General features: G+C 33.7%; 2 protein-coding genes and 1 non-coding gene across 6 annotated transcripts; 1 reads left to right on the top strand and 2 right to left on the bottom strand.

The window, feature by feature from the left end:
• Window positions 1-10,412: 10,412 nt before the first annotated feature.
• LOC112500061 lies at window positions 10,413-15,348 on the top strand. Of its 3 annotated transcripts, none has more exons than XM_025103323.1 (4): window positions 10,413-10,594; window positions 11,583-13,037; window positions 13,115-13,140; window positions 14,367-15,348. In XM_025103323.1, exons 2-4 carry the CDS (start codon window positions 11,711-11,713, stop codon window positions 15,168-15,170), a joined length of 2,157 nt encoding a protein of 718 aa, XP_024959091.1. In that variant the 5' UTR covers window positions 10,413-10,594; window positions 11,583-11,710; the 3' UTR covers window positions 15,171-15,348. The 3 variants fall into 3 exon arrangements, with proteins under 3 accessions (XP_024959091.1, XP_024959092.1, XP_024959090.1); XM_025103324.1 differs by having other exon boundaries at window positions 11,579-13,016; XM_025103322.1 differs by having other exon boundaries at window positions 11,579-13,037.
• A 1,503-nt stretch (window positions 15,349-16,851) lies between these two features.
• TRNAE-CUC lies at window positions 16,852-16,924 on the bottom strand. Its single transcript has one exon. It is a non-coding gene; the product is annotated as a tRNA-Glu (tRNA).
• A 2,575-nt stretch (window positions 16,925-19,499) lies between these two features.
• LOC112500336 (glucose-1-phosphate adenylyltransferase large subunit 1-like) lies at window positions 19,500-24,278 on the bottom strand. 2 transcript variants are annotated; one of them, XM_025103805.1, is made up of 14 exons: window positions 23,946-24,278; window positions 23,234-23,356; window positions 22,567-22,737; window positions 22,068-22,160; window positions 21,904-21,987; window positions 21,549-21,604; window positions 21,374-21,467; window positions 21,108-21,293; window positions 20,951-21,031; window positions 20,765-20,851; window positions 20,495-20,599; window positions 20,279-20,385; window positions 19,728-19,788; window positions 19,500-19,628 (listed from the first exon to the last, which is right to left on the bottom strand). In XM_025103805.1, exons 1-14 carry the CDS (start codon window positions 24,195-24,197, stop codon window positions 19,527-19,529), a joined length of 1,602 nt encoding a protein of 533 aa, XP_024959573.1. In that variant the 5' UTR covers window positions 24,198-24,278; the 3' UTR covers window positions 19,500-19,526. The 2 variants fall into 2 exon arrangements, with proteins under 2 accessions (XP_024959573.1, XP_024959575.1); XM_025103807.1 differs by having other exon boundaries at window positions 23,952-24,278.
• Window positions 24,279-27,625: the final 3,347 nt, after the last annotated feature.

Genomic DNA, 27,625 nt, shown 5'->3' with positions numbered 1-27,625 from the left:
TCGAGATAAAAAATAAAATAAAATATTAAAATCAAAATATATCTCGCTGCATTACACGAATACTCATCTAGTATATATTAGAGTATGATAGATAAATAAATAAATAATTTAATAGTTTTCTAATAAACTTAAAAGAATTAAAAATAATTTAATTTATTTTTATTTTTAGACCTAAGTATGGATTTAATCTCTCATGAAATAACAAAAAAAAAAGAGATAAAACGGACTAATTTTGTAAAAACCGTCAAACCACAAGGACCAATCTATAAACAAATATCGCATGGACTAAAATCATAAAATCGTTATCAGATTAATAAAAGACAATAAAAAACCGAAAATGCATGGACCAAAATTTTGACAAACCACATGGAAAAAACCAAACACGTTATATTGTTTATTAAAAGTTTAAATTATTAGTGTATATATTTTAAATGAGAGTTTAAAGCGATGGATGAGGACTGCAGAGTCGATTGTGGGGAGGTGACGGGTGAAATGTGACGAGAGGTTTGAATGATATAAACTTTTTAGGTTAAAATGATATAAGTAACTAATTTCTAAAAGTTCGATGCTTTATTTATTTAAAAAATGTTCAATGACTTAATTATTTAAAATGAGAAAGTTTAATGCTATTTTTATTCAAAAAATGTTCAAAAACTTTATTGTTCAAAATAAAAATATTATTGAATTATTATGAACTTTTTTATTATAATTTTCTACCATTATAATTTAGGGTAAAATGCACAAAAAAAACAATATACTTTCATAAATTTCTTTATTATAATATTGTATTTCCAATTTTTCTTATTACAACAATGCACTTTCAAACTATTTTTTATAACAACATTATACTTTGAAATTTTTACAAGACTCGAGTCAATGACCTCTGAAAAAGATTCCAAAATCTCTAATCTTAGGTGACGTTTGTTTTTTTAAAGAAATGTTGAAGTCTGAAGTTTTATTTCACTTCTGATTAATAAGAGATGATGCTGAAGTTTGAAATCTGAATCCATAAGAATATTTGTTTTTGTAAACTGATTATTGTCTGAATTTGTTTAAATTGTCTATTTTACCGATTAGAAAATAATAATATTGAATTTATTGATAAATTTATACAATTTCACATATTTATTCATCATCACTACAAGATTTATATTTAAATTATACAATTAACATTCATTTAAACGAAAATATGCCATTAACGATATTTAACACATTTAAATTCTATTAACATACACCAACTGAGAGATGTGATGATCGATTTGATATTAATCGATTGAGAAACGTCATTGCTAAAAGTTTCGAGAACAATAAGAGGCGAATAAGAGGTTGTTTTACCTCTTACCAGATAAGATGACAATAAGATATAAGTGTTTCAGAAAAATTGAAAAAAACAAACAATCTGAATGATCTTATCTCTTAATGAATCAGACATAAGAGGCTAATAAGAAGGTTTGATGACTTAGATTTTATTATGAGAATAAATCAGTTTAATTTTTAAATAATTGTATTAATTGGTTTTAAAAATAATTGAATTTATTTAATTGATTTTATTGGCGGCGAGTAAATAAGAAGGACGTGGGCAATTGATTGCCAAAGGAGAACTTAGTTTATGTACCTAATGATGCCTCAAATGTGATAAGTATGTTTGATGTTGTTATCATTTAAAAAATATGCTTCAAACTCGTATGTTTTCCAAAATATTCTCTTTTCTGTGAAAAAAACTTGCTGTAAAAACCCTGAATTATAAGTATCCAAGATTTCATCGAATTGAAAAGTCCGCTCTTCAGTCAGAGGATAGTGCTGGTGATTCCAAGAGCAACACTGGTGTTGCTTCTGGTAAAAAACAAAACAGAAACATTATATGCAATTACTTATTCGGTTCGATTTCAGATACATAAACGAATCAAACACAATCAACAGCAAACCTCTAGAAATCTGATTCTTATAATGTCAATAAATCCATTGAGAAAGCTGAGCCTTCCATTGGCTCCCTCTCATTGCTTTCATAGAGTCTTTCGAAAACTTGTCAAATCTAGTTGATCCTCATCGAGCACGTTGAGCCCTTCATGATATATACTACATTTTCCATGGAAAATAAAACCCAACTCATAAGTACATAAATCCATTGTTTGAAAGGAAAAACCAAGCTTCTTGTTGTGTCGACTTCTGCTATCGATGAACCCTAAAATGTCGACTCATTGAGACGCTCCTTCCCCTATCGAGTTTCTTTTTGTGGAACGTCAAATATCATTAAGACGTTCCTACTTGATGAGTGACCATCTCGACTATGCTCAAATTGATCTTTGTAAGACCATCGAAATCCATCAAGATCTTGAAACAACAAACTATCAAGAGTTAATGACCAATAAAAAAAACTATAAAAATAAAAAGGGAGAGTCCGCCCAGGGCAAAAACAAAAGCCAAGAAAGATCAAAACAAGACAACGAGGTTCTTAATTGAAAGCACAATAAAAGTCCTTTTAATTTTAATAATAAGATGTTACATTTTGACAGGTTACGGAAAAAAAAAAGATAACGTTGTCATTTTACATCTTCTACCAACCGAAATTTGATTTCAATATTTATGAAGACTTGCAAGATGGAAACATAGAGTGGGAACATAAAAAGACCAACAAGCACAGGTTTTTTTATTATTTTTTATTAACCTGGATATCCAATCCGCTATACAAGCCGACTAATCTCAGGACGACCACCTGCTTTGCAGATAGTCCGGAATCACTGTATTTGAACCTCTATGGCTACAAGAGGATTTTTTTATTTCTTCTTGGATTTGAACCTGAGACATCCTAATACTTTTGACCTTTGGAGTCAAGCTCAAACCAATCAAGCACCACCCTTGTGGTTAAGGACGGGGTTATTTTGTCATTACAAAAAAAGGTTAAGCATATTTCTCAAATGATGATATTATTAAACATAGTTATGATAGTTGAGGCAAGATTAGGTATAGAAACTCAAATTTTGCTTGCCAAAAAGGTGAATGAGAGGTGAAGGATTAACTAGCGTGGCTATTTCTTATTTGCTAAGACTCGGCTAGAGCTTGAGCCATCTAGCCAAGCTACAAAACAAGCCCAATTATTATTATTATTATTTATGTTTTATTTTTTAATATTTAATATTTAATTCAATTATTAGAATTTAGAAATGTTTTAAGGTGCTATTTTGGCACTACTTTCATGGTACCTTTACATTATCTCATTCATTACCTTAAAACCACTATTTCATATTAAACTATTAACACACTATTTATATGTTTTATATTTTTTATTTTATCTTTTCAATATATTAAATATTTTAAATTATTTCTCTAACATTCACAAAAAGTATACCAAACATACAACTTGAAGACAATTAGCAAATAGTATGTCAAATGAACATAAACTATAAACCATAACCAAAATAATGGTGTCTAATTGGTTTGAACTTGGACTTTAAAGATTAAAAGTGTCTGAAAGTCTCAGGTTCAAATCCAAAGAATAATAAAAATCTCATTGTGGCCACGGAGGTTCAAAGCAGATGGTCGTCCTATAATTATTCGACTCGCATAGCGGATTAGAATCCAGGTTAATAGAAAAAAAAAGCTATAAACCATTAAATATGTTTTTTTTAAATGTGTTTATCAATTAAAAATTGGAAAACATACGTTGTTTATATCAATTTGTGTTATATGCCAAGTACAACTTATAACTCTCATTTCGAGAGTTGTTTCTTATTTATTTCATCCGTTTTTTTTGTAATTATTAAATACTCAATTTTTTTTTTCATCTCTTATTCTAAAAAGTCTTAAAAAGATGATGAAATACAAAAGAATAAATTTTATTCCGAAAACCTACATTTTCTGGCAAACTACCCACTGTAACATCACTGTGGGAAGTCCACGAATTTTGTTGTTTTCTGCTTCTTGGAAGACGTGATGCTTGAAGAATCCTCCTTGAAATTTCCTCCAGCTGTAATTAGCTGTTGAGATATACCATTTTTATTTTATTTTTATTTTAAACCTTTTGTCCAAGGGTCTTTACCCCATGGATTTTGTGCTTTTATCCTTTGGGTAATAGCGTTGTCTTTATCCATTTTCCCCTATATAAGGAGACCATGGGAGCTCATTTAAAGACACACAACCAACACAAATCCTCTTGATCATCTCATCTTTATCTCTCTTTTATTAAGCTTTTTTAATATTGTAGCTAATGTTCTTTTTATTTGGTTGTATTTTAGCATTTTATTTTCTTGTATTAAATTTGTAATTTAGTTTTATATTAATGCAAGTTACATTTCGGTTTTATTTAATGTCTTATATTATGTTTATTATGTCTATTATTGGTTAAATTATTCGTATGAGTGTGGGTGTGAGTTTAACTTATGAATTTTATACAATATTTGGGTGTTTTTATCATTTACCATTTCGTAACTTGGTTACTTAAGACATGACTTAAACTCGACGTGGATAAGCGGATCATTTTGAAGTGTTAGTATTAGATCTTAGACCTAGAGATAGCCGGATCCGAAATACTGCTTAAGTGATGTACAAAGAACTCAAGAGAGTCTTTGATAATTACGTGGAGACGCGAATTTTGTATGTATTTAGCTAAGGGTTAAGCGATAATTATTCTTATTACAAAGAAATTTGGGTATGAATTGTATTTCTTTTACTTTTTGCCTAAATCGGCAGGTTTCGAAGTGGTAAATGTAAGAACCTTGTGGAATTTTATGAGGCCCGTTTGTAAATTTTCACTTTTGAGAAATTAGAATTTTTATAAGCAACTCATAAGATTCTAACAATTTTATTGTTAATTTTATCTTAAGGATCACTTACACTCATGTTCATTCTTTAGTCTAAACAGTTTATTTCGCTATTTCAGTCTTTTTATAAACAAAAAATCCAACTTTTATTTACATCCCGAAATTCGAGCAAGAAGTTCATGAAAGTCTCTGAATCTCAGTAGTCCAGTCCCTGTGGAACGATCTCGGTATTTTACCACTTTATTACTTGCAAGCAATCATAGTGTCGGCATGCACTTGCACCGCCACTGTGTGGACTTTGTGCTCACTGGGTGAACACGAACGATCCTAGCATGTCAATAATATACGTGAGAAGGAGCCTGAATTATCTAAACCATGCGTAAAATAAAAACATGTAAGCGTCTTCTTATCAACGATATTATGTAAGTTATCATCTTCACATATATTACAAGGTAAGGCTCTCAACCATCAATATCACATAATAAGATTGTTAGTAAGTGTTAACGGAGTAAGATTCACAACTTTCACTTACCAAACAAGATTCTCAGTTTTTACTATGCGTTTTACCAAGTAAGATTCTCGATCTCTGTCATGCTCACCTGGTAAGATAAGTGATTTAGTATGTGCTTATCCAATTATCATCAGGTAAACGACCCCTAAGTTTCACGACATACAAAATTTCAGTATTTCAAGAACACATACATTCTAGTATGTGAAATATATAAATAGGAACGTATATTGACTATTTATGTCATAGATGATAACTTAGCGTTTTTATATATGCTAACTATATGAATGTTAGCAGCACAAAAGTTCCAAAATACACACATAACTGCTCCTTTACTAATGGGATTTATGCAAATCTGCCTTTTTTATGATGATCGTGGGACCAGTGTGGTTACGACACTCCAAAAGGTAGCATATATAAAAGATGAATGCAAGGAACGTGGGACCAAATATTCTTATTCTAATTCAAAACAAATATCACACAGTCAAATGTTTTACGCATCAAACCACTTGGGTTACGTGAATAGGACCCACATCAGAGATATACTTGATTCTTTTATTAAAAACGAAAAGTAAAGAAGGGAAAGATAAAGACGTTCGGTATCAATTTATAGATAAAAGATATTCCGCAAAAACGGCATCCGAAAACGAGGAGGGCAAATCCGTCTTTTCAAAAACAAGATGGAACTATTCAAGCTTAGAGCATCTTTTCCCTTGGTAAGGTCCATCACGACGAGCTGCATCACAAAGACTCGCATATAGAAACACAGTATATGAAAAAACATTTGTTTGAAAAAAAATCGCTAATTATCATGACTTTGAAACAAAATGCATCATCCATCTATTTTAATCAGTCACTACAAGTCACAAACACATAAAACACTTTAACGGACCAACAAATCAGTATACATAGAACGGATTTATCAATTAGCAAAACGGAAGGGTGTCAAATGGAAATTCAGATAAGACTGAACAAGACAAACTGAAAGTACAATCTTAACGAGAAAAGTTAAATTAAAATACAGATATTTTAGATATTATGCATCTTCTTAATTTGAATAGACGTTAGTTTGTATAGTGACTAGATGATCAAGTTGTGCGAATATATTGAATTCCGATCCACTACAATAATAAAAGAAAAGATATATGGGCGTGATAGAAAACAAAAGATCTTTAAACATGAAAAAAAAAAAAACAAAAGATACCGAAGAGGTTGACACAATGATTATTAGCTGGTCATCTACTGTCTTAGAAAACGAGAGTTTCCGAGTTCGACTCGATTGGATGCTAGCACGATATTATGGATCATAATAAATGCTATTGAATTGCCAAAAATCTCTCTCACACACACACACACACACATATATATATATATATATTCATATATCTATTGTTTATCTTTATACGAGAATTGAAGTCGAGACTCGTATTTATGGTGTTGAAATCTAAAAATACTTTTGTTTTATTAAACCGATAAATGTCTCAATGGTGGAGGTTCAAACGGGAATGTCATTGTATTACAAAAACGCAAGAACACCCTTAACACGTTTGATAATACACACGATGGGATTTGGTGGTATGCAGACGTCACGTCCTACGACCTAGGTCGCGTTAAAGGTCGTTTGTGCTCTAATTTAGTATTACATGTGATAAATTATAGTAAAACATCAAGAACACCCTTATCACATGTGATAAACACACGTGAGGGAGCCTAATAGTGTACAAAAACTTGACCCGCGACCTAGGTCGTGCCAAGGTCTCTGCGTCTCTGATTTAGGATCACATGTGTATCAAATGTGATGGAATATAGTATCACATACCATTGAATATTCTTGTAAAATGAATGTGTTATCATTTAAACCATTTCCATATCTGTACGTGTAAGTTAAATCAAAGTTAATGATATTAAAAACCTGAATTAACGAATAAGAAACATAAATATTAATTAAAATCATTAAAAATAAGATTTTAAGTTTTAAAAAATTATAATAAAAAGTAATGGTATAATCTTAGTAGTTTCTCTTTAGAATCGACAACCCTTACTTTCCACTAGAAGTGATCATTTGCGGGTCTGGGTTGGATCTTGGCCGGGCCTAACTTGTTTTTTTGTCCAACGGACCTAATATTGTAAACCCAAACCCCTTTTTTCGGGCTTCACAACTTGTCATTGCCCGCCATATAAAAGGGCCGGACTTGCCCACGGGTTAACGAGCCTAAAAAGTGTAACTCTTATAAATCTATAAACCTGACCACTAGCATTTCATTAACACATGTGGAATCAAAAAGTAAAGGAAAAACACAATTGCAATTAAAATTCTAAGCAACTAAAGTGACACATAGATCTCAACAAGTGGAGAAAGAAATGGAAAACAAATAACCCCTTAACCTCGTGGGTTCTCAAGAATAACCAAAGAATCTCATCTTATAACTTTCATAATTTAATTTTAAAATATACTAGTATAATACTTTTAATTAATAGTAAAAAAAATATTAATTATAAAATATAAAAAAACTGGACGGACTTGTCCATATTGCCCATGTTCACTCGTTAATTTTAACGAACAAACTCGAATCCATCCATTTTTTCAATAATAATTGTCCAAACTCATATTTGTAACGGGATAAATCAACTTGATCTAATAGGTCTCCTGCCATAAACGGCTCTATTTCCCACCACCACCAACTTTTGGCTTTATTTCACACAACAAAAACACAAAACGAATTTATTTATTATTTAAAAAAATATTAGTTAATATAATAGATTTTAGGGCTCCAAGCGAGATTCCGTGCATCTGCTTAATTTATTTTCTTAGATAGATTTTTTAACGATAAAATACGAAAGCTATAGTTGCTAGCTACATTTAATTTATTTAATCACAAGGGTGGTGTCTGATTGATTTGAGCTTGGTTCTAAGGGTCAAAAGTGCCAGAAGGTCTCAGGTTCAAATGCAAGGAGGAACAAAAATCCCCTAGTGGCCACGGAGGTTCAAATGCGGTGACTCCGGGATATTTGCAAAGCAGGTGGTCGTCCTGGGATTAGTCGGCTCGGATAGCGGGTTGGATATCCAGGTTAATAAAAAAAAAATTAATTTATTTTTGTAAATAGATTTTTCTTAGTATGAAATACGGAAGTTGTAGTTGTTAAATTTGAAGGGTGGTCCGGGATATTAGAAAATATAAGGAATTTCAACCAAAGAAACGAAAAAAGATCCTCAAAATTAACGAAAAGAAAAACTGAAAAAGTCTTTTGAAATCATCAAAAAATAAAAAAAGTTCATCGAAATCAATAAAAAGAACTTTAAATCCATCTAAATCAACTAAAAAACTTAAAAAATTCGTCGAAAAGGCGGTATTCAGCTAAAAACTCGTTACTTAACGCATAAGTATATTAAATTAAATATTTTTTGAATTATTCATTAATATAACAATAGTAAAAAATTGTAGATCACAATGTAACTCGCTAACATCTTAAAAAAACTTTAAAAGATATGTATTTTTTAAAGAAAATAAAATAAAAAGTGTTACATTTTTTATAAACAAATATATCATATTCGTTTAAGAAATATTTTACTCTAGAATATTTAATTTGCATGTAATTTAATAATTTTTTTTAAATCGTGGCAATGAAAAATGAAAATCATTAAAAATAATTTAAAATAAGTTTTTTCTATTTTATTCAAATCGTTAAAATGATGTGTCATACATATCACCTCATTGAAGCCACGAAAGCCAAAAGAGTAAGGGGTTATCGGTTTAAAATGTAACAGATTATCCATTAATATAATGAGTAGATTTTTAAAATACATTGTTATAATAAAAAAATAAACTAAAAATATTATAATAAAAAAATTTATGAAAGTAATTTACTATTTCTTACATTTAACTAATTGGTAAAAACATAAAATGTCGATAAAATTTCAATTTAAATATAGATTAAAAATTTAAATAATAGTGTAACTAGTTGTGTACCCGTGCAATAAGGCGGGAGCCATGAATTTTAACGATTTTGAAGTTCCACTGGTTTTATAAGATAAGATTTAACGATGATAATAGGTTACACTTGATCTTTACATATTAATACAATTTGAATAAATAAGAGTTATGGTTCCAATTACAGACTATCGATGAAAAAAATTGTATGACAATTTAAAATCCAATATATTTAAAATCGAACATATTTAAACGACTCCATAAATGTGTTCGATTTACACCAAGAGCAAAGAACCAAGAAACTTGAGTTTTAAGATAAACACTCAAAATCAATAAAGAAAACTACAAATTTGACAAATCATAAGCTATGAAAAGACCAAAAAAGATAGGTTTTTGAATGAAATTTCAACTGCTTACCCTCTTTTCTGTCCAGAAACTCAGATTAAGGTTGAATTAATACATGTATATATATATTTCAAAAAAACCCAAGAACATATTAATTCAGAACATATTATACAGTGCAATTTGGACAGCCTAACCCCAAAATATATAGTATATATATAAAAAAATAACTATAAAAATATAAATCGTAAATATTAAAAATATTTTTTTCACAGTATATATAATATATAATAATATAATTAAGTCAAAAACTATTCACTCATTTCGAAGATATTAACGAGACGATTATAATAGTGTAACTTGTTAAAATAAGAATATATTTTTTAAATATGTTTTAATTGATATACGATTATATATGTTAATTTGATAAAGATTTAAAATGAAACATTTAAAAATAAAGGACGTAAAGTAAATTAATTAATTAATTATAGGGGTATAAAGTGTAAATTTAAAATTATAATTTAAAAAAAATGGGTTGTGAGAAGGTGAATGTATGTAAGAGGGTGAGTGTATGTAAGGAGAGAAGGGGGTGAAAAAGTGACATAAAAATAGTATAAAATGTATTTTGATTATTTAGTATTTTAAAATTTTTGCTAAATTTGCTTAATAAAATAATATAGATAAAAGATCTAAACGGCTTATTCGACATAAAAATCCAAAACAATGGCTGGTATTGGACCGACTTGGCTTGGCTTGGCTCGGTTCGGCTTCCAGGCTTGCCCTCTTTCCAATCTCTCGTTTTCTTCTTCATCATATGTCTCTCCACCATCAAATGCACATATGCATACGTACTGTATGCTATGCACATGGACCTCCTTGCCGTGGCCACACACACACCCCTGATGTCTATCTTCTTCTTCTCCGTACGGTAACTCATTGTCACGAATAATATCCTGCGGCTCTGATTTCATCTCCTTCTTCCGATACATCACTTTATAATTCATCATTATTTGCTCAATTCTCTATGCGAATCTTCTGAAGCGTCGTTAATATCACCGGTAAGTTTGATTTCGAAGTCGGATCTGTTGGTCTATCTTTAACGTAGAATAATATGTGTATGATTATTGCTAGTATGAAATTGTGTAAGATTTCGACTGTTTTTCTATGTTTCTACGATTGTTTGTAGCTCTAGGGTTGGTTTGTGGACTTTTTTCATTTCAATTTTGTGCCGTTATCTCTAATCAATTAGTTTTATGCAAAGACTTGGGAGGAAAACTTCTAACTTCTAAGAATGGTGGATGTATATGATAGGGTTTTGAGAGGTTGAGGTGATGAAGCTTCGTAAAACTATAGTTCTTTTTAAGAAATGGTTGTAGGGAAGTGAGCTAGGGTTTGGTAGGGTGGTATTCGAGGTTGGGAGTTTGAATTGGATCTTGCTGTGAATTCCAATCGCAAGCTATCTAAGACCTTAAGGAACTTGATGAATCAAATCAAATACAGGCTAAGGTTGTGAAGGTTTGTTTACTTATGCAAACATTGGAGCTACACATATTTGCTAAATTTTGGTTTATGGTAACCTAGGGTCTTGATTGTAGCTTTAACAACGTGCTTGGTAACCATAAACTAGCTTATTTTTTGAGCTTATTAAAAAATACCGTTTGGTTAGACATAAGCTAGTGTTTTGAAAAGCCTGTAGCATTTCAATAAGCTTCATGGGGTTTTTTGACACTTTTTAACATGTTTTTGGGTCATTTTTTACATTTTCATCTAGCTTAACAACAAGTTTTCGTCAAACATGGCAAGCTTTCCAACTATCAACTAGCTTATTAGCTAACAACTAGCTTTTCAGCTCACAGATAGACTTAGCTAACAACTAGCTTATTGGCTAGTTTGCAAAACATAGCTCAACTGTTGTGAGATAGTTATCATGGTTGCAAGCTTTGAGCTTATGTACCATACAAACCTTCATTTGCTTCGCATCGAGGATGTAGTTTCCGAAGTTGGTGTTAACTTTTCTCTTTTCTTGAATATTTCTATCCTAGGCAGATAAGGTCTGAATTGCCAGCTTAAAAGGGACATTTCTGCAAGTTATACTTAAGTTCTTGTCAGATTCGGAAGGTGATATTGGTGATATTTGGACACCATATTATATCAAGTTGCAAGTTCCAATCATCATGCCTGAGCGTGAAGCAAGATCACTACATGTTAACAATGGGAAATCCGTGCAGCCTGTAAATCCTCACCAATCTGCGTGGTTGACGCATTGGACAGGAACACGATTTGAATCGACCACACATGATCATTTAACTCAGCTTGGTAGAAGCGAAGTAGATGATCAAGATATCAAGAAACACCTGCCAGGAATCGAAATAGCATCTGATAATTTTGGATCTTCTAAAGGCATCAGAGATGTGGATTTGGCAATGAGTTTAAAGAAACCCGGTAGTCAATCGTTTCCATTTTTCAAGCGTGGTCAGGAAAGTGGGAGAAGTTCCATATCGAATGAAGGTGGAGAAACTAGAGGAGGGCAAGCATTAGAATCTCAAGTTTCTTTAAAGAAGTTGACGACCACTTTGAATGCAGAAACGTCGTCAAGAGAATGCCATTTTCAACCGGAAAGTGTATCACAGATTCCTATAGAGCAGGTGAAATATCACATGTTTTTTGGCGATGGCAGCTACTCTGGCTCAAGGCTTTCCAAGGAGAAGTTTGCTAACAGCCACACAACCCATGGACCGGAAAATTTCCGCCAGCTGACGTCAGCCTTTGCGTCCAAAGAGCACTTGCCTGAAACTAATTTCTTGGAACAACAACACCCAAGTTATTGCAGTCACTCTGCTGCTTTGGTTGGCGAGCGAAATTTGAATAACTTCCCAAAACACGAAAAGTCCGAGATGCCGCCTTTTTTAAGACAGAACAAAGCAGCCGTTATGAAGAATGACCCTTCTACAAGCCGTTCACCAGCGTTTATTGAAGAACAGTACAAGAGGATGCAAAAACATATCGGAATGGGATTCTTTCCACATCAAACGGGTACCTCAGAAACGACCAAATCAGGGAGACCATGCTCATTTCAAGATGTTCCTCAATTTATTCATGATGTGGAGATGGCAAGGATGAGTGCCCCTCTAAGCTCTGTACAGGGATTAGCAGGTGGTCTTCACAGTTTTTCTAGAACAACTCACAGTTTATTAATCACGAAGCAGACAGATGGTAAATTGTATCAAGAAAACCAGATCTTTAGAGAGTCCACGGTATCCAGCCAACTTAAAGGAGATGGTCTCAGGGAGCTTAATTGCATCCCTCCACTCGTTACTCATGGTCAACGAGGAGTAAAGCTTCAACTGTTAGATTCATCAGATCACGAATCACAGGAAAACGTTGAAGACGTAAAAGCTGTTGGAGAAGTTCAGAAAAATGAGTCATCAGCTGATACCGATGCCATGGACATGGAATCTTTTAAGGAGAATTGCGTTTCTGGTAAAAAATTTGTTGATGCATGTATGTACTAGTATCGATTGTTGTATAATTTGACTTCTGCCATCAGTTAACTTACAATTTCTAATCCATTGTTTCAGGTGTACATTTGATCTCACCGAACAAGGTATCTTTGCTGTACCTTCAGTTCTCTTTTGCTTTTTATAGGTTTGCTTAAATTTCTAGGTGTCAATCTGGGTAGATCAATTTTTAGGTGAAGTCTATATTATCAGATTAACAGTTAAGGGGCTGTTTACCCAAATGCTTACCCGGTAAGCGCTTACCAATAGGAGTCAACACTATAACTTATTTTGATGCGTAAGATTTTAGTACATCAAAACATATCGAATGCAACAATTTACTGGGTAAGCGTTTACCTGGGTAAGAGTCGTCATCCTCACTTACCGGGTAAGACTCTTCATCCTTCTCATCGCTCTTGCCTGGTAAGATTCTTGGCCCTTCTCATGTTTATCGATGAATTTATGCGTTAAGCACTTACCAAGTAAGTGTTTAATAAACTCCCCCTTCCTTGCTTGCTTCCTTTTCTACTTTTTCTGCTTTTTCATACCTTTCGGGAAAGATGAAGCAACATCGGTTTTTCAGAGCGTCTGCAAAGACTTTAACAGCTCCTCCGAAATGGAGAAAATGAGATTTTGGAGTTTTTATGTTCGTTGTTTATTTCAACTGCTTCTCCAAAACTTCAGAATGAAGGAGAAAGGGGGGGGGGGGGAAATAAAATGCTACACATTTGAAGATTCATCTAAAATAAAATGGACGAAGAGCGAAAATGACTTTTTTTATTATTCCAAGAAAAAAACCCCAACTTGCGGAAAGAAAATCAAATGGAGGAAGAGAGAATGATTTTTTTATTAATCTGGATATCCAATCCGTTATACGAACTGACTAATCCCAGGACGACCACCTGCTTTGCAAATAGTCCGGAGTCACCGTATTTGAACCTCCGTGGCCACAAGGGGATTTTTTTTCCTCCTTGGATTTGAACCTGGGACCTCCTGGTGCTTTTGACAGAATGGTTTTTTTGTATTATTAAATATTTTAATAATATAATTAATGTTGGAATCTTGAAAATAGAGAAACTGTCGGAGTTGAATCTATTATTTTGGAGATTTTGACTTTTGTTTCTCCATTTTGAATAAACTACGGGAAAATCTGTTGGAGATGCTCTTCTTGGTGGTGGGTTATAGAATAAACGCCCCGACAGCCAGACCCAACTCTGTGTGTATGTGTGTGTGTGTGTGTGTCTGGGAGGGGGTTATTATGGTCAAAGTAACATACATGTGAAAAAAAGTACCAGCAGTGAACTCATTACCTTAACTCTTCCTAACATTTCAGAACGTCATGATGGAGTCAAATTTACCCCTTCAATCTCCAGTTAACTTATCAACAGAGAAAGATACAGGCAAAAAGCTTATGATTGAACTACCCGATATAAACTTAGACCTTTCTGCTCTACCTGCTGCATCTATCTCAACCGAGAAACCCGAGCCGTGCTCCTCAAGAACTCAAAGTTTGGATATGAACACACTGCAATTCAATGTTGACCATTCAAGTAACTCAAAGTCGGATGAATGTTCAGATAGTAACCTGGGTTCAGAGCCAGGAAGCAGATGGATCAAGCGTCTCAAGTTAAGTGCTTCAAGTTCTCTTGCTCTCGGCACCAAAACCTCAAAATTGGCCGAAACATCATCTAACGGAAAACAGAACGAGTTCTTTACCAGAGTCGTGGAACACAATCCCAAACCCGTGTTGGATATACGCAATGGTAAAGATTCAGAATCTCTTAGCGGTAAATTCCAACTTAAAGAATCAGTTTTCCAGACAGGTGAATGCAGCACTAAAGAGCAACACCCTTCAATGGTGTCGTTAGAAACAAAGCGGGAGAACAAGGATATAACGCTTTCACATTCTTGGATTCAAAGATGGAGTCATACCCAGAATCAAAAGAATCAGAAAACCGTGGAGATTTGCAAGCCGGAGGAGAACTCCAAACCAGCACCGGAGGAGTTTGAGAAAAGGCAGTTTCCGAGCATCGCTGCAATGGCTCTAATGGGAAAGGCCATGACCGGTTTTCAACAGTGCAAGTTTCAGAAGAAGGAATCTTGTGTCGTTTGGAACACCAAGTCGTTTGAACAATGATAGATCGAATTTCAGTTTTGTTTGACGAGATTCTGTAGGCGTCGCCCTTGCCGGAATCGAGCATTTATCGGTAATCTATCTGCCTTTTCTTCGTTTCGGACTTGATTGTATCTACTTGATTCTGGCTTTTATTAGTGTGGGTGCTTTTATGAAATAACGAATTCTGTTTTCTGCTTGCATTTTGTTACAAAGATGCATACATGGTAAAGCTTCTATAGTACATGGTTTGCTTTTCTGTTTTGCAAGTACTATAGAAGCTTTATTACGGGCTGTTTCGGTTGTGGCTTGTTGGGCTGTATAGCCCATATAGCTTATTCGCTCAGCCATAAATGACTGTTCGGTTATGGCTTAATCTAGAAATCAAGAGCTTATTTGGACAGCTTAAGAAGGGCACTTGTCTACATTCAGCCAAACTTTTTATTTAAATACCCTTCTTTTAACAAACAATCTCATCCTCAATAACATCTAAAATCCCACCAACAATTAAAGATTTTAGATTTGAAAAAATACTAGGGCTAGATATTTTGGAGAATGAAATTGTTCTAATTTGGGTTTGATACGACTTGGTGAATTGTTTTTATTTAAAAAAAAATTCAAATTGATATTTTTTAACCATTCAGAGTCAAATATTCAACATTTTTATCAAACAAATGCTTTAATAGTCTTTAATATAGGTTGGTGTAAAATGGTCATTTCTGACATTCAAACTGTTTATTCAGTACAACAAACGAACAACAACTTATTTGTTAATATACAGACAACTATATCCATACAGGTCTTAACAGAAAACGAACCGAACAACCCCTACGTGTTCTGTATACATCCTCCCTAGACTCTCCTTTTGCATGTATGGTTTGATGCAATAGAATGAGTCATCGTAACCTATAAATTATTACTAGTGGTGGCACAATTTGACTGTAAAAAACAAAGCTATGGATCTTCTTTACAAAATCATCATTGATCTGATGATTAGTTTTATGCTTTTTGTATATGAGGTCTTGTGTTCGAATCTTTTATCTCAAATCTTTTAGGAAACATAATAAGCCCGAAATTAAAAGTTAAAAACTAAGAAAATGACACAAATGAAATTCAAACCAGGGGCTAGAAGGGGAAAAAGCTATGCAAACCAACTCTCTACCAAGAAAAATTTGTGTTAATGTCGTAGTTTCAAGAAAATATATGGTTGCGTCCATCAAAATAATACGGAGGAACGAAGTAGTAACCCGTGCCATCTTATACACCATAGTGGGTTCTCCCCTAGGACAATATGATATAACCCGACGATATTGTGGATATCAGAGTGATATTTTGTTTGTACCCGACAACGTTTGGTTGTGCATCTCTGTTTACCGGTTTAATGGTATACATCATAATAATTTTATAACCGTATTGTTTACTGTTTTTTCAAGTGTTCTAAAATAACACGACGATTGCATTGTGGGATTGTAAACAAACGATATTAAAATTCGAAATTTTGGAGGGCGTTTTCATATTAATTCAAAATTTTAATTCCATAATTGAACGAAGTAACAACAATTTCTTGGTCTTGTCAGTTATAACAAAAGTCAGATGGTAAAATTTCTAGTGCGAGTTTGAGACATTACGAGAAGTTTAGGGGGTGAAAGTAACAATTCTCATGAATTGTAGGTGCAAATTGGTAATTTTAAAAAAAGTTTAACAATTCCGTTGCCGGGACTTGAACCCGGGTCTTTCGGGTGAGAGCCGAATATCCTGACCAACTAGACTACAACGGATTTTGGTTTTTCTTTTAATTTAAATATATATAAATCCATGTCTCAACATTTAAATTTAATTTAAATTAATAGAAAATTCGTTTTTAATTAAACAAAAGTTGATACCGACTACCCTAATACGGTCCGTATATAACCCACATTCAAAGACATCAATGTGATGGAACATTTTTTTTAACTCACTCAACGGTTGAGATTAGCGAGTGGGGGTCGGGATTAAACCCATATGATCTGTTTTGTATTTAAGTAAAGTGACATAACCCTTCTGTCAATTGAACTAGGGATGTAAACAAGTCAAGTCGAGTATCACGTTATCAAGCTCGGCTCGAAAAAAATAATATCAAGCTTGACTCGAGCTCGATCAACTTTTTCAAAGTCGGGCTTGAGCTTGAATATTTTTTCGATGTTTGAGCTCCAGCTCAATGCTCGTTTATGTGCTCAAATTCGAGATTAATTAACTTGTTTATTTACTCAAACTCGATGAGTGAAAAAAAAAAATGTATGCTCGAATGCTCGATTTGGTTCTACTCAATTCGTAGAGTTTAATAGAGCTTTCGAATAAGTCGAGTCAAATATTATCGTTATAGAACACGACTCGTTAAATCAAACAAACTTTGTTTTTGTGTTGGAAATCGACTCAAACTCGTTAATTATTAAACTCGAGCTTAAATAACTTGTTAAAAGCTCGATATCATTTACACCAGTTTATAAAATAATTTGAAAAAAAGGGAAAAATTCATGTGTTGCAACGACTTCTGTGCACCCTTGGGAATTTCGTCATGTTAATATTCATTCTTGGGAATTAAATTCATCTGCTCAATTTCCAATGATCCCATCAGATCCAAGATCTTAAATTAATTAAAAGATAAATTACATAAAAAATTAAAATACTTTAATTTGATTTCTATTTTAGATAATGTATTTTTAAAACTTTTATTTTGGTATCTAAGATGTAAAGTTTTAAACACTTAAGTACCCGGGTAACCTGTTGAAATATTAACCGGTTACCATGCTAATGTGGCGAGTGATGTGATATCCAAATCAGTATTATTTGCTGAAGCATTAACCGGATACCACATCACTCGCCACATCTGCATGATAACCGGTTAATGCTTCAACTGGTTACCAGGATATTTAAATATTTAAAACTTTACATCTTAGGTACCAAACTGGAAGTTTTGAAAGTCTGTTACTCAAAATAGGAATCAAGTTAAACTACGTTACTTTTTCATGCAATTTGCTCTGAATATTACTATCTCTGTAATATCCAGATCCGTAATCTGCTGATGTGACGAGTGATGTGGTATGCAATTTCCAGTAACATTTTTGTTGTTGTTTACCTAATTGTGGACCTGATTTCTACAGACAGAGTGCTATTTCGTGATTCTTGAAAAGAAATGGTTAAGAGATGAAACCATGTAATTAAAATGATTATTTAATTTAATTTCTTTATAACTATTATAATTTATAATTGTTTAATTATTATTAGTCATATTTAATTTTTTTTGTTAATTATTTAATATTAATAGTAATTGTTACAAGTCAATTTAATAATTTTACCTTGTTAATTATTATTTTTAAGCATTAGAGATTATTTTTGATAAAAAATAATGTTTATTATTATTTATTATTTTTAATTATTTGATTATTATTATTACATAGGATTTGTAAACGGTAAAATTGATTTAAGTTTTTTTTTTAATTTAAAATCTCTCCGGTTGGTTTCATGTAGCTTTTTAATTGTTCCTACATTTATCTTCTAACACTTTCTCCATTTTTAATTTAAAATCTCTTTGTCGATGTTATAATACGATTTTATGTGTTTTCAAGAAAGCAATAATGATTTTATTTTTGAATAAAATATAAATTTAAAGATATCATAAAAATTTATATCAAATCAACTATTTAAAAGTTTTCATTTTTATGTCATTTCTTTATTTTTTTTGTTATAATTTAATTTAAGTTTAATAATAAAATATTTTTGGTTTAATAATATAACATTTTATAACAATAATAGTTAAGTATTCTGTTAAACTCAATAATTATCCTAATTATATTTTAGATTTTTTATATTTAAAATGAGATGTTTATCCTGTATTTGATTATATTTATCTGCAGTTAGTTACACAAATTCAGATATGAAATTTTAATAAGTTGTACTTACGCACAATTTACTTGTAATCTTGAGTTTTAAATAATAGACATTAATAAACAGTATTTTACGCATAAAAAAATATTTTTAAAAGTTTTGTCAAATACTTTATAATATAGTATAGAACTATATAAATTATATTATTAAAATATTCAATATATTTTATAAAAAATTCAAAATGTTATCAAAATTAATTAATAATCACTAAATAAAATATCAATATTATATATTAATTTATTAAAAATTAAATAGATACACCATTTTTGTCATAAACATATAATACAAGAAAAAAGGGGCACTTTACATGGCTACAATCATTAAAACGCCCCACCCAACCCCGCCCCACCCCTAAAACCCCTAGGGTTCAATCCAAGAACCCAATGGTGCAACCCACTTGGTCTTGTGGTCACATGGCATGTACTCTCTGCATCACCACTTGTACCTTACCCCAATTCATATAACAATCCCATCACTGATTGTAGCCTTCTCCAATATGACTGTGATCCCTGATCTTATGTAGAATCCTTCACCACCTCTATCACTTTCTTCAACCCCCTGCAAACATTTTAACCGTTAGATTTGAACTCACAACCTAAACTCGCCGACCGACGGTCTAGATTCGACCGTGAACTATAAGATAAGGTTTTCGCTTACGTCTTTATTCATGATGGTCACGTTGCTTCCGATCTTTGCGTTTTTGTCTATGATGCAGTTTCTGCAACGAAAATCGGAAAGTTAGCAGACCCAAGATTTTATATGGTGTTTTTGGGTGCGTTTGATAAGCAGACGTAGACAAGGGAGAGGGATAGGTGTTGAAAAAACAGCGGAGGGTTTTAGGGTTTTAATTTGACATGAGTGGTTTAGTAATTTACCAATCTTGTCCATCTTCACCTATTTTATTAAAGCATCTCCAAAATGGAGAATCTGTTGAAGTTGAATGTATTTTTATTTTAGAGATTTTGAAGTTCCATTCTCCATTTCGGAGAATTTTTGTTACAAATGCTCTTAAAATGCATTTTTGTCGCACCCGGTTCGTTTTTTTTTTCCAAACCTAAGACAACAAGTTTGGTTTGTAGTTGCCAAAGGGTCTTTGGTCTAGCGGTATCGTAGCCCTTGGCCTTCTAGGAGGTCAGCGGTTCAAACCTCACCATAGGTGAGGAGGGTGTGTGAGTTTATTTGTTTGGTTTGTAGTTTTGGTAATGTACCTGATCTTTGTGTTACTTCCGATACCGATCGGGACCTTCCCGTCGGCTAACAAAGAAGCGATCTCGGACTCTGTCTGGTAATAATCTGCCCCCAACATTAGCGTATCCTGTCATGGATCGTAATCAAGAAAATGTCGCTTTTGTTTAGTGATCGCTGATCGGAATGGAGAAGTTATGATAGTAATATACGAAGGTCCATTATCATGCTACGCGCACCTTGAGTTCGACACCCGAGTCTAAACGTGAGCGTTCACCCACTATCGAGTGTTCGATGCTGCATTCTCTCAAGAAACAACCGTGCGAAATAATTGCATTTTTGATCTGGAAAATCAGGGACGGAAGTAAGAAATTTGAGCTAACCATTACGGCCAAGAAATGGCACGGGTGCAAGTTCAAACCACAGAAACAATCCATTTAGTTTGTGGTTCGGTTTCGGTTCGACAAAGTTGAAAATTAGTCAGTTTGACACCCGAGTACGAGTTTTACCTTGCTTTTTTCGATCTTGGTTGGTGGCAAGAACCTCGGAGAAGTGAAAAACGGAGTCTTCGGATCGTAAAACTGAAACTTCGGTACCTTCAAACAACATCAAACCAAAGCCGACTTCAATCGAACGTACATCATATTGTTTTATGCGTATTGAACGAACAAACAAAACGTTCACGACTAAATCACCTCATCTGTAAGCGCCAAGTTCGCATCATAGAACGACTTGATCGTTCCAATATCTTCCCAGTAATCTCTGAATAAGTACGCCTGCCACGATCATCAAAATCATGTAAAACGGAAGTAACGCCCCTTAGCTCAAAACGAGCACGACTTATTTACTTACTTGCATGTTATGCTCAGTCACGGCAGCTGGAAGGATTTCGGACCCGAAGTCGTTAGATGTCGGGTATCTCCATCTTAGAAGCTTCAACAGAATATCTCTTTTGAAAACGTAGACCCCCATCGATGCAATATACGGCGATTCTTCAGCCTCTTTTGGTGATAATCCAAGTAGACTCGTATCAACTCGCTGCATAACAGAAAAGTAATCAAGAAAACGAGTTCCAAACCACGAGTGTTTCTTGTTTATATCGGATGATGTCGGCTCACCATTGCTTGCAAATCATCGCCTTTTGGTTTTTCAGCAAATTGGATGACTTGACCCTTGCTATCGAACTTCAATAGTCCAAAATCCGGTGCTCGGCTGAAAATTCACGACACCCCATTTCAGATCTGATAGAAGAGAAACGAAAAATAAAACGATAAAGAGTACAAACAACCGGACCTTTCGCCCACGGGCACGCAAGAAACTGTAATATCGGCATCTCTGTCGATGTGATTCTGTTCGTACATTTCAAACAATAAGCAGAATTAGACCATGTTTGGTGAATCGGTTGATAAACTAGTTGTTGGCTGATAAACTAGTCATGTTTGGTAAAAACTATCTGACAAGCAGCTTTTGAAATGACCTAAAAGAGCATGTTTGAAAAATTCATTTGAATAGGGACATAATTGGAAAAAAGTGAAAAAAGAGTCTATTGGAGCTTATTGAAACGCTACTTAAAGCAACTTTTCAAAAAGCTAACTTATGGCTAACCAAACGAGGCTTTTTCAATAAGATACAAAATAAGCATAGATACCTGCAAAAGGTTCAGATAGTCCATTCGGTAAAGATGATCACCCGACAAGATCAGTATATCCTCGATATCCTTGTTCTTGGCATCCTAACGAAACATTAGTTACCGAAAATTAAGATTTGAGAGTATATTCCATCAAGAACATGAAATTAACGCACAAAACGAACCTCAAAAACCCATGTAAATTGCCTCACGGCGTCTGCAGTTCCTTGAAACCAATTCATTCCCGCTTCACCGGGTGTTTGAGTGGCAGCCAACACCTGTCGAACAAAAGCAGATGATATTGAGATGCAGAATCACATATTTTGTTAACAAGTCTCTCGGAAAGCAACACGACTTAAAACCTTAAGGGTGCGTTTGGTACACGAACCGAACTGAACAGGACCAGACGGGCGATAGTGAGGTAGGCACGTGAACAAATTATCAAGTTTATAGGGTTTTAATTTGACATGGGTAGTTTAGTAATTTACCAATCTTGGTGGAACAGAAAAAGAATGCATTGTTTGTTCCACTCAGCCCTGTCCTATCCTAGTCTAATGCCATGCCAAACGGGGGACCAGAAGTTTTTGTACAGTCATGTCCCGTATACCAAATGCATCCTTAACGCGTATAAAATTTAGAACATACGGATCCTATTCAAGATCGATGAGGTCAAAAGTGTCGTACCTCCACGAAACCATCCCCAAAGTTCACACCGTTGCCAAAATAGGTACGAGCAATGTGACGATTAAGTGAAGCGGAGTTGAACTGCGTTAGAACGAAGATCTTGTTTATGGTGCTGTTTATGCAATTGCTCATTGGGATGTCGATAAGCCTATAGCATCCTCCTACAGGTACCTGTACAAAACATACAATCGGAATCACGAAAATTATAAACTAATTTTTTTACGTCAATTAAAGACTTCCCTCTTCGACCCTCACAAGCCACTACAACAAAATCGGATTTATAGAACGCCAAATATGTCTAAATGTCTTAATAGATTACTTTATAAGACTTCAGTTTATAAGACCAAACAATTGTGCGTTCTATGTGAGAGCAAAAGGAAGGACCGAGAGAGTCTTACCCGTTAAGTGATGGCAATGACTTATCACGGTTAGCGCTTACCGGGTAAATTGTTACATACAATGCCGTATTGATGGACTAAAATATTACCCTGTGAGCAAGTATAGTGTTAAATTTTACCGGTTTGGTAAACGGCCCTCCTTAGACATAGTTAGCGTGCTATGAAACCGATTTTGTTGTAACTAGCCAACAATCCCGGGTCAACCAAAGTGATTCAAAATCGAAGATAAACGGATAGGATCGTATGAACCGATAGAGACATATTCTTACAGCCGGTGTTGCGGACTTGCTTGTAAGAGGGAAGAGTTGAGTTCCTGCACCACCACCCAGTATGATTGCAGCCACATTTTTCGGATTAACCCTCCGTCTCTCGAATCTTGGTGCAGCCAGTGTCTATAAATTCGAATTACATGAGTTTGTATGCAACTAAAGATCCAACAAACATATGAATCAGACTCAAATCTCAAAACAGAAACCAACAAATCCTCCATTAATCCAAACCCAAATCATCATTTCTTTGTTATTCATGCTCAAGAACATATTTCATCAAGAAATGGGTTGTTTGTTTACCTTTTAATAATTCCATCATCTGAATCGTTAAAGAGGTGAATCTTGTTTGGAAAAAAAAGTCTGCCTCTTAATGGTTCTAAAACCCTCTGAATGATTTTGTATCTTGGATCTCCCTTAACCATTAAAAAGCCCTAATTTCGTTGTACACAATTACCAAACAATTATATTTCATTTTGCACTATATCATAAAATATCATGAAAACCTCTTAATCATTCTGACCACTTAATCATTCTACACCAAACCATTCAGTAATTGCCAAACAGCCCTTATAGATGGATTCATTCAAAGGGTAAAGAATCTTGATGATTGATCTCAATTACATCTATCAAATCAACACAAATTACACTGAAAATTGAACAAAAACCATTCAAGATTATACAAAAAATGGAGTAAACAGGATTGAATCTGTACCTCAACCAAGGTCTCTTTGCCATTATCTGATGTGATAACAGAGAAAGCAACCCCAGGGTTTGTAATCTTGCTAACCCTCTTATGAAATTTCAAGCTTTTCTGCAAATGGTTAACCCAAACGCTGTCGTTTAGGCTCCCTCTGATCATACCCCCTTTCAAGAACCCTTGATCCACATTTCTTAAACCTCCATCAAACCCACTTAGTTTTGGCAAATGGGTATTGCCTTTCAATGTTGAACAACAGTAATCCATCTTTAAAACCCCCCAAAAAATTCACCAAATAATGATGATGAATGCAAATGAAACCCTAAATACAGAAAAACCCTGGTATAAAAATGGAGGTTCGGATAGCCACTAATCTAAGTAAACAAGTAAAGTATAGATGACATAAAGAGATTAAGTGTTACTCATAATCAAAGGTACCTCTTGTGATTTTAATATCACTTTTTTATTCTGTAAATGGGGTCAAATTGAAGCTTCCAATAAGGAAAAGCTTCTGGAAGAATCTTGAACAGGGGATGTTAGAAACAGTGAGTGAGATCAGATTATTGCATAAAATTAAAGAAGAAGAAGAAGAAGATGTGAATGATGAAAAAGATATGGTGATTATGGAAAAAAAAGAGCTGTGAATTCAAGATTTCTTTGTGGGAAATGCGTGAAGGGGGATGGTGAAGAGTGTAGATTTCTTGGCTTGTGAGCTCTGTCACGAGAAATCTGGTGTGGGTTTGCAGGTATATATATATATGTCTGCATTCTGTGTACGTAAAGTGTATATACACTGTGTGTATATATGTATGCATTCTGTGTGTGTACGTATATACACTCTATATACACGTATATACGAAAGATCTTGTGAGTATGAGTTAAAGTGAGAAGCGTAAGAAGAAATCTAGACCGTTGATCACTTTTTATATCACCTCCACTTTATGAATCGTGCTTAATTGATCTGATGCATCTGATTAAGGTTTATTTTCAATTAAGATTGATACAAATATTGGAGATCCCTCCTCACCGTAACTTACATTGTCATCAAAATCCAACCCATATAAATTATGTGTATGTATGTATGTATATAGAGTAAATATTAAAACGTGTGTAAATGGTGTTTATTGAAACACGGGTTCATACGAGTGCGTTTGGTATGCAGACTATATGGGATGGGACGAGACAAAAAAAAAATAGTTTCATATTTGGCATGCCATGGACAGAAAAAGCATTGGACTAGGTGAGACTATTTTTAATTTTAGTGAGACAAATCTTGAGATGTTTTGTTCCACCAAAAAAAGGTGGAACAACATGGGACAAACTACAAAATTACTTCTATACCCTCTCAAATAAACTAAACCTAAAACAATACATACCTGGCGATGTAAAGCCACGCGGGCAAGAGGAGAAACCCTCTCACCCTGATTTCAATAGGTTGCTTCAATCTTCTCGCCATGTCTTCCATCATCTCTTCCGGCTATATTCTTCAATCGATTGCTTCGATTGATAGGTACGGTTTCATTGATTGCTTCAATCTTTCTCACCCTGTTTTCCCCGTGTTTTCTTTTTGTAGTTATAGGTTCTATCCTTGAGGATCGATGTTTGGTTTTCGATTGGTGCCCATGGGCCATGGCTGGTTTCTTCATATATGAGTTTCAATCTGTGTAGTCTTTCAAGATATGTGTTGGAATATTTTTAAATTATGTATATTTTTTACAATTATTGTGTTACGTGTATATAAATTTAGAAAATAGTATAAATATCATACGTGTAATTATTTAAATACATTTTGGTTGATTTGTGTCATTTACGATCATTACTGATGCAAAATAACATTAAACAACATTTAGGGGCAATCTGGTCATTTTAGCAGTTTTGTCCAATGTTGTTTAGTCGTACCAAACATATGACAGATGATTTAGTTCTGTTCCTGTCCCGTCCCGTCCTGTTTTGTCATGTGATGTCCCGTCCTGTCTGCGTACCAAACGCTACCTACGTGAACCAAAGGGAAAAAATAAGGGAAAGTGTGTGAGAATATTTAGAATTCCATTAAATTACTTTTTAAAATAGCTTTTGAGAAAGGAAAAGCTCCAATATCCATATAACAATTCACCCGGTAAGCGCTAAGCGTGGTAAGAGTCGTGGCCATTACTTACCGGGTAAGACTCTCGGTTCGTGCCTTCGCTCTTACCATGTAAGATTCTTGGTTCTTGCCATGTTCATCCGGTAATGGAATGTGACCTTATACGTGCTTAACAGAGTAAGCATTTGGTAAACGGCCCTTAGTAATTAAAATTATTTTTATTTCATTTTATATTACGGTAATTATTTTGTGTCACCAGTAACAGAAATCTCTGAATCCTCCATTAAATTTGTGATTTAAAAAATATCCATTATGTTTTTTTAATAGTAATCAATCAAAAGACTCCAGTTTGATCTGATAATTTATGATGATCCGGTCCCCCAGGTGCCACTGCATCCTCACGACTCTTTCGTGGGACCAATTGCAAGATCCATTCGTACAATCGTCTGTTTCTTTGTTTAGTTTTTCTTTCCCGTTTTGTTCGTTCTTTGTCATTTCTTTTCTTGTCTGTTTGCAAGTTATTTTGTTAGTTTCTTCATGTTTACATCTTCTCCAATTACTGTACCATGTTTCATTTCTTATAACTGATGAAAGTCCATATTCAATTATCTTTCGGTCTCAACCGTTCACTGAGAAGTAAAAGATCAATTTTATTAAGCTTACAAAGCAAGATGTACGTTTTCATACAATATTGTTTATTACAACAAAAACAGTTAAATCGTATTGCTCATAAGCACATATCATCAGTAATTTTAAACAGTCTCACGTTCTTACTGATTGGGGTGAGGTATGCGTAAATTCTATCCCTCCTAAACCCCTGCTTTTGAATAATATATAATGAACCCGTTTGGTTTAATTCTGCTTTATAGTTATTTTTTTTATTAACCTGGATATCCAATCCGCTATGTGAGCCGATTAATCCCAAGACGACCACCTGCTTTGCAGATAGTCCGAAGTCACCGCATTTGAACCTTCGCGGCCACAAAGGGGATTTTTATTCCTCCTTAGATTTGAACCTGAGAACTGTTGGTACTTTTGACCTTTGGAGTCAAGCTCAAACCAATCAGATACTACTCTTATGATTAGTTAAATTTTATGTAATAGATGAGAGATCGTGTAAGAAACACTTTCGAGCCTTTAAAAGACATCATATGAGAATGAGAAGAGTACAATAAAAACCAATGGACTTTCTTGTTTGGAATGATTAAGTCCTTAGATTTTTTTTTGGAACAAATAAGTTTTTGGACATTCTAAAACATGTTAAATAAGTCCTTGGACAATTTTTTGGAACAAATAAGTCCTTGGACATTCCAAAACATGTTAAATAAGTCCTTGGACAATTTTTTGGAACAAATAAGTCCTTGGACATTTCAAAATATGTTAAATAAGTCATTGGACAATTTTTGGAACAAATAAGTCCTTGAACATTTCAAAAAATGTTAAATAAGTCATTGGACAATTTTTGGAACAAATAAGTCCTTGGACATTCCAAAAAATGTTAAATAACACATTGGACAATTTTTGGAACAAATAAGTCCTTGAACAATCCAAAACATGTTAAATAACTTCTTGAACTTTTATAAAACATGTTGGATACATTCTTATGACTTGT

Source organism: Cynara cardunculus (assembly GCF_001531365.2).
Source record: "Cynara cardunculus var. scolymus isolate 2C chromosome LG 17, CcrdV1, whole genome shotgun sequence".
In the NCBI taxonomy this organism is placed as follows: domain Eukaryota; kingdom Viridiplantae; phylum Streptophyta; class Magnoliopsida; order Asterales; family Asteraceae; genus Cynara; species Cynara cardunculus.
Note: the sequence above shows the minus strand (reverse complement) of the source record. Positions and strands in the feature narration are given on the sequence as shown.

What these genes read in the sequence shown, in the direction of transcription:
- LOC112500061 (XM_025103323.1), top strand. Translation starts at nt 11,711, where the DNA reads ATGCCTGAGCGTGAAGCAAGATCACTACATGTTAACAATGGGAAATCC. An exon ending in TAAAAAATTTGTTGATGCAT is followed by an intron (nt 13,038 to 13,114) that starts GTATGTACTAGT and finishes CCATTGTTTCAG; the next exon opens with GTGTACATTTGATCTCACCG. An exon ending in ATTTGATCTCACCGAACAAG is followed by an intron (nt 13,141 to 14,366) that starts GTATCTTTGCTG and finishes CTAACATTTCAG; the next exon opens with AACGTCATGATGGAGTCAAA.
- LOC112500336 (XM_025103805.1), bottom strand. Translation starts at nt 24,197, where the DNA reads ATGGATTACTGTTGTTCAACATTGAAAGGCAATACCCATTTGCCAAAA. An exon ending in GCAAAGAGACCTTGGTTGAG is followed by an intron (nt 23,357 to 23,945) that starts GTACAGATTCAA and finishes TCGAATTTATAG; the next exon opens with ACACTGGCTGCACCAAGATT. An exon ending in GCGATGATTTGCAAGCAATG is followed by an intron (nt 21,294 to 21,373) that starts GTGAGCCGACAT and finishes TCTGTTATGCAG; the next exon opens with CGAGTTGATACGAGTCTACT.